Genomic DNA, 18,885 nt, shown 5'->3' on the forward strand with positions numbered 1-18,885 from the left:
ATCATTAATATTGCATACAGAATTTTCTGATTTGCCCTTAAGTTGACTAGGAGACTATGTTACTTAGTATAAAGACCTTTTTTGACAATGTGGTCAAAAAAGTTTTAAATTTGTAAATAAACATTATTATAGTCTAGTTGTATAGGAGGCTCAAAATTTTTTGCTGCTTTTCGATTGATGGTTTCTTTAGAATTATGTAGTTTTACTAGTTGAACACTGTCTTTAAAGATTTAACATATCTTTATGTTATGATATGTTAACGATTTCAATTGCATAGTGTGTAATTTATTTTATATAATTAATGTAATTAGAAACATTCTTTAAATTGTACATATGATGTCAATAAATCAAACTTTTTTAAAGAAACCCGTTTATGCCGTTTACAATTTATTAAAAGCGAGATGGGTTCATTATTTAATACCTCTACGTGCTTAGTAGAACTATCCGCGAGAGAACCGGTCCACTTAAAATGATATTATTGACGTACCCTGCATGTATACTTAAGATATCCACATGTTTGTTGGTCGCGTAGGCACGTTATATTGTGATACCTGCATACTACTATCTATTATTATGAATCGTATATTTTTTTATTCAATAAAACCTACATTTGATTACTTGCACAGTTCTCTCCACGAATCATATGTTATTTGATTTTAAAGAATTCTTATCGTTAATTCATAAAGAAGACATAAGTTATTTATGTTTTAAAACTGTAATATTTACTTTTTAATACGAGAAAGGCTAATATTGATAGTATTTATTAACTGTTTCACAAATTGTTATGGTAAATGCCTGAGCGATTTTGCCATTTTAAGTTATCAATCGATTTTAAAAAAGAGCAGGATCTCAATTCGGTTGTATAGACAATAATTCAGATCTAAACCGATTTAGAAAATTATTTTTTTATCTGAAAGGATTTACTGACAGATTGGTCTCATAGAAATTTTATCAAAGTCGGTTAAGTAATTTAGTTTTTAGATCAAAGTAACTGTTTTCGCCACAATTGAAGTCGGTTCTTTTTGTGGAACACGATCTTTAATTATTTTTAGAGGTTTACTCGTATTTACATTTGTTTATACCGTGCAAACAAATGACATGAAATTTAATAGAATCAAGTAGGTAGTATTTCGTAAACAAATATGTTTTTTTATGTCACAAACATGATTAATAATTTTATTTAGTGTAATAGTTTATTGTGTGGTATATTCCGTTTCAACCATGGGAAGGCTTAATACTAAAAATATAATTAGATAAATAATTTTAGAAATCTATTTAATTCATTTTATTATTTTCGAAATATATATATTTTGTACACACACACGTATGTGTGTGTGTGTATACATTGAAACACAATTGAGATATTGGATGTTTCCCTAGAGACTATAGCATGGGGTTCTTTAAAAAGGGTACAGTAAGGTTTCTTAAGGGTCAGCAATGTGCGCGCATGGCATCCCTGGTCTCGAACCAGGGATGTCATGCGTCATATATACTGTATAGGTTGTATACCTTAGTAGCTATAAAAAATTTAAGTCATACATTCGATTAATTTTTTTTCAAATTTGTGAATGATTTTGAAGTAGGTAACTATTTTTGTAATTCTATGAAGGTAACATGGAATGTCATTAAAGATTACCTTGTCTTTAAAATCTTATATATTTTTTAGTAAGTATTATTAGCAAATACTAAACTTTGTTTTTAGACATAAAAGTAACAAATTAAAAAAAAAAAAAAAACAAAATAATTATTTATATTTCGTATCAACGTTTTAATATTTGTTTGTATAGTCCATTGATCGGACTATTTGGGGTTCTATGAACTGGAAAGCGAGTTACATTGCGAGCAGCTTACACCATCGCCCGCTTAGAAAGTTACATTTCTACTAGCCATCAATTCGATGTAAATTTATTCTGTAAACTATTACTGTGTCGCATTTAAATATTCAAGGTCGTCATCATTTCCATGGAAAAACTGAATACCTAGTCGTGTAACTTTATCTTTAGTTAGCTAGGTTGCATCTATTTAGTTTTCAAGGTTTGCAAATGTGGTTTTAGCAATGTTGATTCGTTGAAATAAACCATTGTAAACAACGATAATTTTTGTTCGTTTAGTGTAATGTAATGGTTAAAAAATACAAAGTAGGTAAGTAATGTTTTCTTATATTTAAGTCGTATAAGGAAGGAAACAATTCAATAGCAAGTCTTGGTTAAGTTAGCATTCAATCCATCCTATTAAAACATGTACATCAATATATACTTTAAAATTAGAAAAACCTGTCTTGTTATTATTATTTATACTGTTGACGTAAAACGTCTTTCGAAATATATAATTATGATTTTTGTTTACTGATTTCTTAATGATTGCATACAAATAATTTCCATGATTCTATTTTATGTTTATGGGCACTTTCCATCATGTGACCGTCAGTCTGCTGCCAATTTAAATTGCATAAAAAAATTGTAATCAGATGCAACTTCCGCGGTTTCCCTTATATGAATCGAATATCTTCCGTATCTATAGATATTGATATTGAATATAAAGTTATTCTTATTGAATATTAGCTTTCACCCGCGACTTCCTCTGCGTGACCGTGATATGATTACTGATCAGGATAAAAAGTAGTCTATATAGTGATAAATGAAACGGAGAAGGCTCTATTCCATATAGGACGTGTATATCAAATTTCATACTAACTAGTTAAGCTGTCTTACCTTATATAGATAACAAACAAAGAAACAAACCTAATTTCACATTTTAATATTAGTAAGAATTTAGACATAGGCCGAAGAATAAGCAACCTGAAGTGACAATGGGCTGGTCACATAGCTTGAAGAATCGACAATCGATGGGGAAGAAAGGTTCTTGAGTGGCGACCACGTACAGGTAAATGCAGTATAGGACGACCCTCCACTAGATGGAGTGACGACCTGAAATGCGTTGCAGGGAGTCAGTGGATGCAGGTGGCTCAGGACTGTTCTTTATGGCAGTCTATGGGGGAGGCTTATGTTCAGTAGTGGACGGATAATGGCTAAAATGATGATATTGATGAAGAATTTAGAGCATGTGCTCTAAATATCATGTTATAATATGTATGAAAATCGTGTGTAAAGTTTGTAACTCCAAGAGATTTTATTCAGCATTGATATTTTAGTCAAGACTTTGTAGAAACTAGAGGAAATGTCGTTAGCAATACATTTTTTTTCAAGTGCAACCGTCATAATTTTATTTTTCTGTAAAATGTAGGTAACAGCGAAGAGTTGCAAGACACTGATACTTCTACTTTGGTTTTTGACCGAGTGCCAAAAACGAGCCAACAACGACAAGGAAAAAATAGCCTTGTCAAACGTTACGTAACAGAAATTCTGTGTACGAGTATATATCAACAGTTTACCAATCAACTCTATAAATTATGGTATATCATTTTCCTTGTCTTTATTAAAATATAACAGTAAAATATAAAATGGTGACAGTATAAATATCTTGGCCCTTGAAATTCCATTGCATCCATTTCCTTTAAGTTACTACTTTTTTCTCAGCATTTATAAGAACATAGACAATTTTTTTGCACTATATTTGTTTTATGGGAAAAAATAGTATAAAATAGATAAAATGAAACGTATAACATTACTACTTAGTTTTAATTAAATTGAAAATAACACTACATATTTCTCAAGTATATTATTCAGATTTGCGATTTGAAATCCCCTATTTTCCGTTGACTTTAATAATGCCGATACCGTTACTGATGTGTTTTATGGTAAATAAATCATTATCAAGATCAAATTGCATTATTAACCCTGTGCATTCTATTGTGGGTTAAAATTATCTCCTATTCCAATTATTCCTGCCGTGTGTAACTTCAAGCCATCATTTTATAAATGACTAGGACATCACACCATTACAGTGTAGATCATTCTCAGATGCTATGTACTTATTTGTAGGCAGCATTGAGTGGTGATATTTACTCACCTGTTAAAACTTAAGTAGGTACCTAATATGATTAACTAATTCCACTTAAGTCAGGTCTTTTTCTGGCCCTTATTCTTCGGTCATGCTAGTTTGTGAGCAAAGTATATTATTGGACATTCAGTGAGTCTTCATTGCCTCTAAAGTTTAATTGCTTTTTGCAGAAATTGAGTTTAGATTTATGTGCCTCAGTTAGTGAGCTAGTCTGACTACTGTAAGTTAGGCTTAACAAGATATACGTATAGATGAGTTTGTGTTTCAGTAACATCTGAAGCTGGCCCTTCATTAGCATCTTGACGAAAGAATAATTGTTAGAATACAAGAAACTTAGGCTTCATGGACTGTACGGTTTTTGAGATTATAAGTTCAAGTCAGTGATTTGGCAATATTTACATTTTTCAAAACCTACAGATTACATCAAAAATATATATGGTAGCCAGTAAACGTAAAACTTGCTTCCATCGTTCCTAGATTTTGTTCCATAAAAGTATTAAACAAAGTGACACTATAGGACATAGTAATCCTCAGTACTCGTATTTATAAGTGTTTTGGGTATCATCCACAAACAAGGATCAATAAATCTTCAATTTGCCGATGATATTGTCCTTTTAGTCTCAACAGGCGTAGAAATGGAACAGAGATCTAAAAAGTAAGCAAAGTAGACAACGAGATGATAGAGAATAGAAATTAGACCCAGTTACAAATAGTAAGTAACGTAGGACAGCAATAGAAGAGAGTGTATCGAATACATTATGTCAATGAGTATATTTATCTGAAATCATTGTTGTCCATCAAAGTTTTAATATACAAAAGGTATTAACGATATGCTGAGATGATGATTTAGTATTACAGGTAATAAGGAGGTAATAATGTTCTTTAGAAAATATTTTGTATGATATATTACCTGTTATGTTTATTAATTATGAATACATGAACAGTATCATGTAAATAACTTGATAACCAGTTCCGAATTTAATACTTTCGCAGCAGATTTCTAGCGTAATCGTCCGTTGATATTATTTTTTATAAATTTTATCATACCACATATTAAAATTTCCTTTCGTTTGCATAATTTCTTGCCATATTTACTCAAAACGAAAGTTGGATTTGCATTGCACTTTCATAGGCTTTTATAATGATGGATCGTGGATTTGCAGATGGAAAACACTATTGCTATACCTGTGCTACTAACCTCTTTGCGGAAGTCATATTCCAGTCAAACGACGAAGAGCGAGGGCGACTGGTCGGGTGACTTTTCCGCTCAGTCGCATCTCAAGTTGGTCGACCGCGACATTGACCTGGCATACATGATCGGCCAATGCACCGAGTGTCACAGGCTCTTTGTTTATATCCTGCAAGGCCTATTGTATAAGTCTTGCTGGTTCTTTGTCCATATTATTAAATAGTTACATCGTTAGAAGTTCAAACATATTTGTTATCCTTAATGTCTTTGAAGGTTTAAAAGCAATTACTCTAAAGAGAGTGTTGACTAATAGATATGTTTTATAGAATTCTTTTTTGGAAACCAGAACCTGCTCAAAATAATTTGTTTTTAAAAATTAGAACAAAAATGTTATTATAGTGATTATGCTTTCACTTATTCCACAACATGCCATAAAATATTGTCAGGTTTACCCTGTCTTTCTACTCATGAGTCGGGGTTCTGGATGGTTCTAAAAGTAGTTCAGAATCAACAATATTCATATGTCAATCCGGTTAATTATGTTTAATAATATATTGGTCACTAATAAATACATTTATTTTTAATTTTATGGTATAATATTGTACGTACCTGCATAATAAATAACTTTGGGTGATCAATGAAAAAATAATATTGGCGGTAAATAGTAAAATTGGTAAACCATTTAAGCCTATTATATAAAAAAGTTATAAACTTTGGAATGTATAGATCATCCCATATAAAATTGTTTCTACCATATGACAGGAGCGCTTTCGTGGGCCGTTAATGACATTCCACTCTGGTTGAGCTCACGGGGTGCGTCAGAGCATTCGTCACGGAGCATTCGATAGCGGCGTTAATAGCAATTTACAAGTTGCATTTTACGTAGATTCAGCAGGCATGGCAGTTTCCTGAAATATGGGTTTCATGGTGACGCAAAGACGGACGCCCGCGCTTTCAGCGGCGCCTGCGCTGGACCCATTTTAGGACATGACTAACAGAAATTCGATTCCTCTCTCTCTGACCCGCTCCCTCCCGTGGGACGTCACGTGAGCGTGTCTCGCTCGCACCAAAAGCTCCAAGAAATCTTTTAATAGTGTCCACGGCCGCGATCTACTTTCAACTAGCGGCGGGAAATGTACACGATAGTTTGATTTTTGAAATACGCGCGATTTCCGATATTGAACTTATTTCTTATTAGATTTAATTTTTTTTCTATAATTGACAAATAAATTAGATTTCCTCGCAAGAAATAGATATATAGTTTTTGTTACTTTCGGTTAATAATTTATTTTTGCGGCAGGTATAGATTGTCGGTTAAAAATAGATTTAAAATGAGGTAATTCGGATTTGGATTTGTTTATTAGAATTATATCGTCTATGCACCTACTTGTCTCACGTGTGTTCAGTAAAAGCAAGAATGCTTGTCAAATGGATTTATAGATAAAATAAAAAAAACTGTACACAAACGTGAGTCACGGTTGCGATAAGAGTATTAGACTGTATTTAGTTGTGTTCACGATTTTACACACAGATTTTTTTATTTGTTAGCATCCGTTGTTATAGTTTACCTACCCTTTCAAACTAGCCTGTCAACATAGATAAATGACTGACCTTTTTCTGTTGCTTCTCCCAAGCCGGGTCTAGTAGACCCTCCCGTTCCCATTCTTCCTCCTGTTCCATGTACCCATCGCCGTACTCATAGTTATTTGTTATCACCCCGTTGTCCATCATCATGGTCACCGCACTGACCGTCGATTTCGATGTTCGTTCGAGCCTATGACCGCGAACTCGCGTGTGATGGTTCGCACCGCGCACTGCAACAAGCAGCCGGCCACGCGCCCGCTGCAAGAAGACTGGCACACGAGCGCTGCCTGCGGCGTCGTGGGGAACTTTCGCTTCGCCCTGCGTAGTGCGTTCCGTTTCACATAATCAACTGTCAAACTTGTAGCTCCCAAAATGTGTAGTGCATCCTAATTCTGCTTATAGGTACATATATGCATATTTTTCTTTTTATATTGGTGGGCAATAAATATTCATATTTGTGTAAACGTTTTTTATTTGGTACTACCATAAATATCATTGCATAGAGTATCTATTTAGTTGATTCAGTGATATTACGGTATAACCGGTAAGCAAATGGATGTCGAAATTAATGCTGGAATATATTATACAGAATGTTTTGCAGACGATAACAGTTTTAGAAATAAAAATGACGAAGAAGTAGAATCACGTGCGACTTGCTCAATCTTAATTTAATAATTAGTTGCACTTAAAATTAATTTTGTTTTAAAAATATTTTGGCTGTTTTATCAATGAATATTATTTTGCAATCTGTAAAATGTTCATTTCTTCATATAACATATGGCCCTACAAAGGCCTTTTTACTATTTTCATTTGTACTTACAACTACCTGTTGAAAAGCCATAAAGATAAAATAATAGTCATGTCTAATAATTAGTAACTGCAACTTGTCACTTTATTATAGGATATGTGTATATATTACGGCCATCTGTCTATTATATTTCATTCAAGGAATACAAACTCGCCCAGAAAAGATTTTGGATGTTGCATATAAATTGGTATAGTCAACACTATAAGACTTTGCGGCTTTGCATGCGTGGTGTCCTGTCTCCCATTTAAGTTCAAATTTTTGAAAAGCCTTCATTAGCTGATACTTACGTTATAACATAAACATATGTTCCAACTTTCAGCGAAATTCAACCCCAATCAATTAGGCTTTTCTGTTTAATTAAGGCTTAGATACAAGTCTATAAGTGACGGTTACCATTTTGCATCAAGTGGGCTGGCAGCTTGTTTGCCATTCTAAGTATTATAAAAAAGCTTAACTTAGCTTGGCTTAAAATTTATACGCAAAGTAAACGAAGTTACGACATCTGTTTAAGTCATATGTGCACACGGGTGAAGTTCAATAGTAACCGTTAAACGCTTGTTATTAGCAATATAAAGAAACAACCACAAAAATACACAAACAAATTTATTCACCACATAAAATTTCATTGGATAATAATCTTGCTCATGCAAAATAACAGTTACAATATTATATTCTTTGAAGATCCCACATATTAACATATAGCAACATCCACGATCACAGGAAGGTAAAAATTTTGGAATAGAAAACTTATTTAGACATTATAGCTTGACACGTCAATTATTTGGTGTTCCTACGAGTTAAACCTAAAAATATATATGAGTATTATAGAAGCAGGAAATCCCATAAGATAATCTAGATTCTATAATAGTACATTTTTGCGTAATATCCACAAATTATAATCATGTCATAAATATACATATCATATATTAACAGCAACGGTAGTATAGGTAAGTATATATTTGAATGCTTTGAGCAAAATTACAACAAAGTAAAAGTTACAATTCATAGAAGGTAATATATATATATATACATTATATTATATAATAGGTGTATAATCTCGTAAGTATAAAATGTTTACTGACGATTCAACTTGTTTTAATGTTTTTTTTCAGAACGTTAGAATTTATATATTTAGGCTACATATTTATATAACACCTATTTATTAAAAAGTCATTTTAGATAGAAGATTTTATAAATGTACACATGTGAAATTAAAAGGACTTAAGTAAATTAAATAGTCCATTATGGCCGGCGCTCACTGACGGGTTAATATGGCAGTGTTCATTGACTGTAAACTACCTCTTACCGCAATAACCACAGACACAGATGAAGAGAGACGACGCAAATACCTCCATTTACATAAAACTAAGCGTACTGCTGAACTAGTAGACGTGATGTTACAAAAGCTATTTATTGACGGCATTATTTTAAATTTTCTTGAAAATAGGACTTGTAATAATATTTTCATCAAGCTTTTGAACATTTTTCGATTGAATGTAGGAACTCAAAATCGAAAGTTAGCCGGACATAAACGACTTTTGGCTTTATTTATAATACATGCAATAATGTTAGTATCAATTTTTTATCCAAAATTGATTATTTTTGTAGCTACAACACATAAATTGGATATAAGTAGTTCAAGTAGCTAGGATCAACAAAACTATGGACAATTTCATCCAAATTACCAAGTCGATTGGAGAACGACATGTAGCTGATGAAATGATTAATGATAACCATCGCCTACAATATTGTGTACACCATGGAAATAATGGAATAGTATATGATGTTGCCACATCAGTTAGTTCGGATTTTCTATAGAATTTCACCACAAATGCGATTGCAGAGTTGCTTTTATAAATTACTATTATAAATGGTCAGAAATTTCACTTTGTCGTTCGTCTTCTTAAGGTATTAAGGTCTAGATTGGTGTGATTTTTCATTCTTATTGATGTTCTTAGTATTACTACTCAATCTGGGAGTTCTCTCGTTATATATGAGTATGAATGAAGGTCTGTAATGTGGTTTAGCTTTACGTGTCCTCCAAAGTGTGAGTAAGTAATTATCATTGTTAAATGATCCAATAATGAATTCGAAAAATTCATAAGTTTATACTGAGATTTGACCATGGACCATTGTACATTCAAGCTAGCATTGTCCGAGTCGTTAGTGTTCATTTTATTGATGTTCTTACTATAAATTATTCGTCATGAAAGCCTTTTATAACTTTTAGCATACCTCTTTTCTGTCAATGAGCGCCGGCTTATGTCACAACAATGTAGATATAAAGTACTTATTTATAATGAATCTTATTTTCAATTTGATGAAGTTACGAGTACATTTGGTTTACAAAACGAGATTGCCGCAAAATTTAACAGACAAGTAGAAAATATGATGATATAGTTAATTGTTAATGTAATGGATTTTGTGAAGGATAAGAGTAAAAAAATCGATTGAAATATTTGTTTGGATAAAAGAAATAAAAGATTTTACTAGCTGAACATATAATTGAAAAGTCAAAAACGATGCTATAATAATCATGCGCATATGTAGTTCAAGACAAATTATTAATAAGATATTTGTTAAATTTCTCGCAGAAGAGAATAATTTTAAACAAGACATTTGATTACACAAAACTTTGCAGAAACCGCTTTTTGCCTAAACTCAGCACTTTGTAAATATAATATTTATATTGAATTTCGGTCTCAATACTGTTATAAAACTTAATGACCCGCGACTGGCAATAGCTGCAAACCATTTTGAAGATTTTATGGAAAGACGTTCCCATATTTTTTTACATCTTTCTGTATATATGTATAAAATATGGCGTACATAGATAGCTATGTGAGTAAAATCTTTTGTTTCCATAACAAGACATCATCAAGAGGATGGGGATATTTGCCATAAAAAAATGTTCATTGTAGTTATTCAGTTACTTATCTTCCTCATTTATTATACATAATTATCCTAAATGCGAGCAAAATTTCTCTGGGTTCTAAAAAAATAAATTTATACACTTAATTTAGTATATATTATGTATGCTTCAGAAGTATATACTGGTGTTTTTTTTTACATAAACAATAATATACATATTTATATCTAAACACGATAATCTTAATACGTTTCTACATACTGCCATTCTTGGTTCTCAACACGTATTTGCTAAGCGAAACCAAGTTTCGTACAAGAATATTTAATATGTATAAAAACTATGTATTTAAAAAATATATGGTTTAGACCGTTGAATTCCATTATAATATATCAACAATTTTTATTAAATTTCCAAAGGATGTCCGGTGTAATTGCAGAAAGCGTTTTTCATAACTATCATCTTTCAAGAACTTACAGCAAACGTCGATTGCAGTCCCGTGTAATAATATAAGAATGTAAACACTAATAGTAATTCATCTCAGTGTGATATAAAAAAAAAATATTAGCAACAATTCGAAAGAAATATTAATAACAATGTAATAATATTAATTAGATGTAATGGATTATAAATTTTAAAGTTATCGAGTTTACTTTGAATTATGATATAACTCAAATGTTAACCAAATCTTTTAAATTTTGTAAAATTTTGCATTTCATCATAATATTACGTATATCTTGGAAATAAAGAATTGGATTAATTGTTTCACAAAAACATTTGAACTTCAATAAACCTTATTTAAATTATTTTTTTATCTGTGGTAAGAAGAGGTGTGTCCTTTTATTATTCGATTCACTATCTATTCCATAACAAACCTTGCATGAAATAAATTGCACCTACTTTATATCGGTGAAATTATTGTTTAATTTCAAATTCTTTTTTTTTAATAAGAAAGCATGCGAAAAGTAGAAACTACATATTTCACATGGTGTTATGCGTCACTGTACCAATAAATATCCAAAGCTTGCAAATTTTTTCCATATTTGTTGTTTTTTCAATTAAAATCTGAAATTATTTTACCATTGAGGTTGCAAACAAGTATACGGCTCGTCTGATGGTAAGTGATTACTATAGTCTATGAATGCCTGCAATATATCAAATACATTTTAATGGATGTAAGTGTATACAAAAAAGTATTAAGTGAATTTTTTTTTAATCGGAATAGAGAACGAGAGATGAAAATAATGGACTTTGAATATCAATACTAGAATAGATTAGCAATTTCCTCAACTTTCAACTTTTCAGGTATATTTTTGTAAATGAGGTATACTATAGTAACATACAAAGACAGAAAATACGAATAGAAAATGTGAATTCTACGTTTGTGCTGTTTTTCATAACTTGATATGTAATGATGTTAAAAACTGGTATTTTTAACATTAGAGTTATACTAAAAAAAATTAAAAAAAGACTAAATAACACAATACTTGATAGTACCAACTAAGCACTTATCTACCTATTGATTTAATGTTTTTATGCGAGTAACCAGATGTAGATATTTTAACATTTCATTATTTTTGTACTTAATCTGTTCGTTCAAATAGAAAATTAAAAAATGTTTTTTACTAGATTATATTATTTCTTAGATTACTCTTAAATTGAAAATACAAGTTTCGTAGATAGAAGGAATTATTTAATTTTAGAAGTGCCTGATCATATAATAAGAGCAATTACGCATATATGCGAGAAGTGAGACCGTCTTGTAGTTGTTTTAAATACAGCTGTTTATTTTTAATGAGAATTTAGACTTCTCAGTAGAGAGAGGAGAGAATTCTCAGGAATGTGAAACTAAATGTAGTATATTATTGTAAAAAAATAAAATTGAAATGTAACCATTATGTGCTTATTGCTTATATTAAAATAAAAACAGAATATAATGTTAGTCAAATTTAAACCCGAATATGTAATTTAAACTTTAATTGCAAATCATAAAAAGCAGTTTTGATTAACTTCGAATAATATGAAATAAAGTCGTTGTACACGTCTATTTTTCCTTTTACTTGTTCTAAACTATGTTATAGATTTTAAATGCTTTTCATTGTCATTTAGATATCTTTTTAGGTTTGTATACATAATTTCTGTAGTATAAAAATAAACTAATTTAAAATAGGAATCCTCTCCATCTGATAGTTATTCGCTCGGCTGTCTTTGCCGCATTAATTGAAGATCTGGTTGTAATGATGATCAAAATTAAAAATGTACTCAGTGGCGTAACTATACCGTTTGGGGCCTGTGGCAAATTCTTTTGATGGGGCACTATCAGTAAAAAAAAAATACTATTCAAGTGGTATTTTGTCAGCTCTGCCACCCTGTTGTTACGCCACTGAATGTACTGATTCTTACAAAAAAGAAAAAAATTGTATTGATCACTTGTATAAAAAAGGAAGAGATTTTAAATGCCATATTTTGTAAATTAGAATTTGTGCGATTTGCAAAATTTAGAAAAGAAATTATGGCCAATGCACGTAATAACGTTAACGGATTAGAAAAAATTACTTACAACAAAAAGGTTGAAATACGAAACATTTTATGTACACAATACACTTTAGTGTGTATTTTGTGTTTGCGTTAAAAATAAGAGGTATGGTGCTCAACTTATTAGCGGCTAAAATAATAATATTAAAATAACGACATATGAAGAAGTTATTAAAGCATTAACTATGACGATATTAGATATTTTAAGTAACGGGAGTTTAATGTTTCATTTATTCTACAAATAAATTATCTAACTACAAACACTGATATATAAAAAACCTTAGATTCATAATTAATATTAAAAAAAAAACGGCTTTGCAAATAGAGTGCGTTTGATTAAATTTTGAATTCATAACAATACAGTGTATATCCATTTTAGCCAAACATGTCAAAACATTCTTACTAATTTTGTTTAAATGTAAATTAAAAATTTTTTCAATTTAAATTTGGAACCTTTTTTTTTAATATAATTTTTATATGAGATTATGAATCTTGATTATTTTATATATCAATGACTAATAAGTATAAATATTACACCTTAGCTTTACAGATAACTGTAGCCTAAGTCAGTAGTTAAATCATTGAAGTTTATAAATATGTATAAGGATGACTCCATTCAACAGATTTTAGAATCAGTCATTTCTACAAGTCGTCTACACATAATCATCATTTTATTAATATAGTGTTATGATGGCGTGAATCTGAGGAACGATGAGAGAAGGTTTTGATAAAAATCATACAGAAGAAAAAAAATAGATATCACTGAAGATGATAACGTTTAGAGTAACAAAATTAAAATAAGGTTTAAAGTATATAGCTACATACTTCGTTTCAAATACGACAGAATGTGTGAATGATGAAAATACAACGTTATTAAAGGTAATTCACTATTTAATAATGAGTTTCCTTTAGGAATCACGTTGTTTTTATTTAAAATTTTATATTTAATATTTATTTATATAATTATTTGTATTTATTTTATATATCAAATTTACGACAACTCTTAAAATTAGTCTTCAAGAATGTGCCAACAATCCATCCCGTCATATATGAAACGGAGTTATATTATCACATTTTGTTTTGGTTTATAATTTTTAATATACATTTTAATTTATGTTGTTATTATTTTTCCACACATCTATAGTTATATTTAAATATCAGTAACTCTTTTAAAACAATATTTCATAGATTTGGCTGATTAGCAGGTGATTCATGTAACAAAGTAGGTAATTAACAATTTATTTGATCAGAGAACACCTGAACCTATGATATGACCGTGCTCGATGAATAATGAGAAGTGGTGGAGGGAGCAGGTGTCTTGGAGAACACATAATTACAATAAAGATATGTAATTATATTAACGTAAACCCCCAAATAATTTCAAAATATAGAAAGGACACAAATTTTATTTGATACACTATTTCAATAGGTTATTCAACTGTCAGACTAAGTACGTATTATCTTATTTCTCTTGGTACCAAAAATAGAGATGATTATGTTGAACACATCTAGTTAGATGTAAAAAATATAGGTATCAATGAACAACAACAAGGAATAGGTATCCGAGAATTGTACAAATATTTCTCGTACCTCTACTCAAGTACATACATCTATAACAATAATACTTTAGAAGGCGTCAACATACCACATTTTAAGAAGGACCCAGCCCAAACACTCTCTTGTAATCTATCTAATACACTGATAATCCTCACAGCTCCAAGTTTATATACCGTAGTCGAAGCTTTCGAATTCAGAGAATCTCGAGTCCTGTTTCTGCAGTAGCCGTTGTTGGCAGGCCTCTATGTCACTGTCCTGAATCCTGTACATCCCTGAGTTCGCCTGGTACATCAGCGTCTCTAGGATCCTTTCATTCTTGATGGCTTTCGATGGGAGAACCACTTTTATCAATTCCTGCGGTGTGATTCTATACAGTTTCAAGTCCCTAGCTAACCTCTCCATAATGCATTTAAATTCATTTTTGGCATCAGTCTTATTTGCGGATTTTGATTTGATCTTGTTTCTGGCCCAACCAAGCATGGCTTCGAATTTTCTCACTTCGGGCACCTCAAGGTTCCGGCACATGATCATTTGAACCATGGATTCGGATAAATTGAGGAATTCAGGCGTTTGGAAGAGCGCATATGCTCGCTGCTCGATAAAGGCCAGAATCATGTTCACCAATTCCGAGGCTGACGTGTACCGCCAGTAATAATTTTCTAATGATATGAGCATTGTGCAAACCTGAAAGACAGAGAAATTCGAGTAATGAGCGAAAATTGGATTTATAGATAACGACTTTTATTAACGCGGAAAGCCTGAAAGTAGTATTAGAAACTGAGGACAGAATTTACATATATGTATTCCTATCAAGGAATAAGAAAAACTGATGAGTTTACTAAAAGGATGAAATATAAGAGAAGACAAAGGTCTAACTCGTCAGGATCCCAAATAATAGAAAATGGTATGAAAGATAATAAAAAATAAATAGTCATAAATTCTGTGGCTATTATAACAGGGCTTTTTTTTTAATAGTGGAGAGGTATTTAGATATAAAGTATAAATCAAAATAAAGACTAGGATGTTGAAACTGCTACTTACAACATCTATCCTAAGAAACTGCTTAGCATGATGGAAGCAAGCTTGAAGTAGCTCAGGTAAGTCGTAATGTTCCGCGGCGCATATAAGGCCAGGTATCGAGGCACACGTCAATGGACAGCTACCAGTGTGCAGGTAGTCCAGTAATATTCGGAATGTCTCTGGATCGAATTCGATTATTGAAAACTGAAATGCAAAAACAATATGATTAAAACACGACTGTCTTGATAAAACGGATTATTTTCAAAAATAGTATCTATCACTTGGGATGATCGATTCTAACTACATCCAAATCTTTTTTATTAAATAAACTTAAATACATACATGAATCTTGAAAACATTGCCCTCCTTTTTGGGACAGTCCTGTTATGACTATATGTTCGCGTTAGGATAAAAAATGGTCCATTTGTGTACCAAATGTTATTAAAATGCATTCAGTTGTTTTTACGTGATTGAATAATAAATATTTTTACAAACTTTTAGATAATATCAAGTAGGATTTATTTGGTGTACATATAAATTAAGATTTGAATGCCATAGTCTTTATTATATCTATGGGGTTGTTCACGATGTAATGACTATAGACGATGGACACCGTTTTTAATAAAAAAAAATAAAATTAAATAGATACTTTTTAAATGTAAGACGGAATAATTATACATATAAATAACAATGTAAGCGTGATAAGAAGATATGATTACCTCAGTCTGTGCGAGTTTGGCACGGTCGACTTTCTGCGCGTCGGCACACACTGACAACCTCGGTACTGCTAATGCAGCGTTTTTATCCTTGTCTTTATCTTTTCCTTCTTTGTCTGAAATACAAATACAATTAATTGTTAAGGTTTTACTTTTTTAGAAATTATAAATGAATATGCCTATTTCTTCTATTTGTCCTCCATTGTCTTTTATGTAAATGAATGGCAAACGAGTATGCGGCTGATGTAGGTGATTATCGCAGCACATTGACACTACCAGAGTAATCGCCCGAATGCTGGCGGTTTAAAAAAAGTATAGATTCTCTTTTTGAGGGGTAGATTGTCTAATTTTTTCTTCGCAAACTATAATAACAGTTTTAAGGTCAGGAAAGAGAAAGCGTATCTTCCCAGCTAGTTATGATTGCTATTCAATTTTTTTTAAATATTAACTGAATCGTAGTGTCTTATTTAAATTCTAAAATATTATAAATAAAAAATCAGCTAATCAGCTGTTCTTAAATGACGCACTACAGTACAGCATTTGCGATAATTATTTATTTAAATAGATTTACTGCAAAATACTGAAAGTATTTTGTATTTGCGAAGGCAATAGGAGTAGGAACTTACTAGAGCAATCTTGTGAGCTGGCCCACTTTTTCTTGTCTTCTGCGTTGAGTTGTGAGTGTTGCTTACGGATAGAACGGCCCCAGCCTGCTGTCAGTGTACCGAGCCGAGAAAAAGCGCGTTTTACCATTGGCGAACTAGGCACACTTTTCGGTCTGAAAAGAATTATAAGTATGTTAAATAAGTTTTATATTATCCGCAGACTATTTTTATTAACTTGGTATGTCTCCATTCTTGAGGAGATCCAAGAAATCCCTTCTTAGTACATATAACAGAAGCTTTCGGGCAAAACTGATTTAGGCTTAATTATTGCATTGTTTGTCAGCCTGTATTAAAGAGAAACAGAGACTAGAATTTTATTACATTTGTATGGCGTTACGTAAATTAATGTTTTGTACAGTGAATTACAAATAATAAAAGATATTTACTTAATAGTTTTCTAAACCAAAATTAAGTTTTGTTTTTGTTGATCTAAGAAGTGATGGCAGTAAATTTACGCAATACAGAATATTATATTATATAGGTACCATAATATCGCAGTCCTCAGGATTGCCATGAGAGAATATTTTATGAAAATATCGTGTCCACAAGGACAAGACAGTAATCTCTGTGATAAAATTTGAACAGTATGGAGATACTGTTTATATTATCAAGCGATGGTTGTCCTAGCAACTTAGCTCCAGTAGGGCTAGCAACTTGTTTGTCACTCTAGTTTTCATAGAAAAAATTAAGAAGCGATGATGAATATTTCGAAAAGTTGCAGGTCGTAAGTTATATTTAAAGACAGTCATAAAAATTTGAAGAAATTATGAAGAAGGAACCTTGGGGACTCGATGTCAGGGACTTGTAGGAAGTTGCTGCTTTTCTGCCTAGCAGGGGTGGGGGAGAGAAGCGTCGGCGCCGGCCTCGCTAGCAGCTCTGCTACTGGCACTTGTGGTGATCCGAACCCAGTCTGGATGCCATACAGCATTTCTTGAAACACTCTGAAATTATTCATATTACGAATAAAGAACATACACTTTTGTAGTTATTGCCTTAAAATAGATGAATACAGTTTAAAGGGAATAAATGTGCTGTCTTAAAAGGCGAGCAACGCACAAGCAACTCCTTTCATGTTGCAGGTGTTTATTGGTAATGGTAGCCTCTTTCCATCAAGTGGATTTTCTGCTCGTTTACCTTCCTTACAATAAAAAAATGTATACGTAACAATCTGATAACGTAAGTGTTGTTTGCTCTCTACCGTCACTTATTAGGTCTATTTTTTTATTGAGGTAAAAACTATTCTCTTAAGATCCAACTTGTAATTTTGTTCCAGCAAAAGCAAATTTCATTAAAATAATTTTAGTGTTATCGGAGATTAGTGACACAACAACACATTAGTGACACAGGATTTTTATATATTAAAATTATGATCACAACTACCTTAAATGAGATTATTAATTCATGGAATAGAAAAACCTGACTGTTAGTATCGTTGTTGATTAAGGCTTTTAATTTGTTCATATTTTACTAAGCAGATTTAAATCCACGGAGATTTGGGAGTTTGCCTATAATTTTTTAGTTTAACATGGTTTATTATTATATTTAATTGTTTGTTAAAAAATCATAAATTGATAATAAATTATCAACAGCATTGCTTACCTGCTTCTTACGCCTAATATTGCCCGGACTCCGATGAACTTGGTCTTCTGCTTCGACTGTCCCACCAAAAAGACAACGTCGAACATTTGTGCATTCTGTGCCGCGTTTGGCTCGTTATTTAGGAATACTCGCGTGAAGTCTTTAGCAAGTTGGTCATAATCCTCAAACTGATCTCTAACGGAGTCCAAAAGAGGGGATGATGGTCGCATGTGGCCTATTGGACGCCATGAGCCTGATAGAAAATATTAGTATTTTAGAATGAAAATAATTTACTAAAATAAGAAAGCTCTTAGGATGCCCGCGAAGCAAATATCGAGGACTATCTTGTTAATTAGGTAAATCTCTGCTTTATAATTCATTCTTTAAGAGATTCAAAGTACTATTTA

At 31.6% G+C, this 18,885-nt stretch overlaps 2 protein-coding genes across 3 annotated transcripts in view; both read right to left on the reverse strand.

Annotated features, from left to right (window-relative positions):
• The window catches only part of LOC113512964 (alpha-actinin, sarcomeric), a 55,000-nt gene extending 47,961 nt beyond the window's left edge, over positions 1-7,039 (reverse strand). The window contains exon 1 of the mRNA XM_026896940.3: positions 6,761-7,039. Within this exon, the coding sequence (XP_026752741.2) occupies positions 6,761-6,883 (123 nt within the window). The 5' untranslated portion in view covers positions 6,884-7,039. The remainder of the gene's footprint in view (positions 1-6,760) is intronic.
• Positions 7,040-10,957: 3,918 nt separating this feature from the next.
• The window catches only part of LOC113512945 (uncharacterized), a 314,483-nt gene continuing 306,555 nt past the window's right edge, over positions 10,958-18,885 (reverse strand). For both annotated transcript variants that reach the window (XM_052894780.1, XM_052894779.1), the window contains 6 exons: positions 18,500-18,731; positions 17,680-17,841; positions 16,862-17,013; positions 16,239-16,351; positions 15,541-15,723; positions 10,958-15,183 (listed from right to left, as the gene is read on the reverse strand). In XM_052894780.1, coding sequence (XP_052750740.1) covers positions 14,665-15,183; positions 15,541-15,723; positions 16,239-16,351; positions 16,862-17,013; positions 17,680-17,841; positions 18,500-18,731 — 1,361 coding nt within the window. In that variant the 3' untranslated portion in view covers positions 10,958-14,664. The remainder of the gene's footprint in view (positions 15,184-15,540; positions 15,724-16,238; positions 16,352-16,861; positions 17,014-17,679; positions 17,842-18,499; positions 18,732-18,885) is intronic.

Source organism: Galleria mellonella, unplaced genomic scaffold (genome assembly GCF_026898425.1).
Source record: "Galleria mellonella isolate WM207_F2 unplaced genomic scaffold, CSIRO_AGI_GalMel_v1 utg23, whole genome shotgun sequence".
Classification (NCBI taxonomy): Eukaryota; Metazoa; Arthropoda; class Insecta; order Lepidoptera; family Pyralidae; genus Galleria; species Galleria mellonella.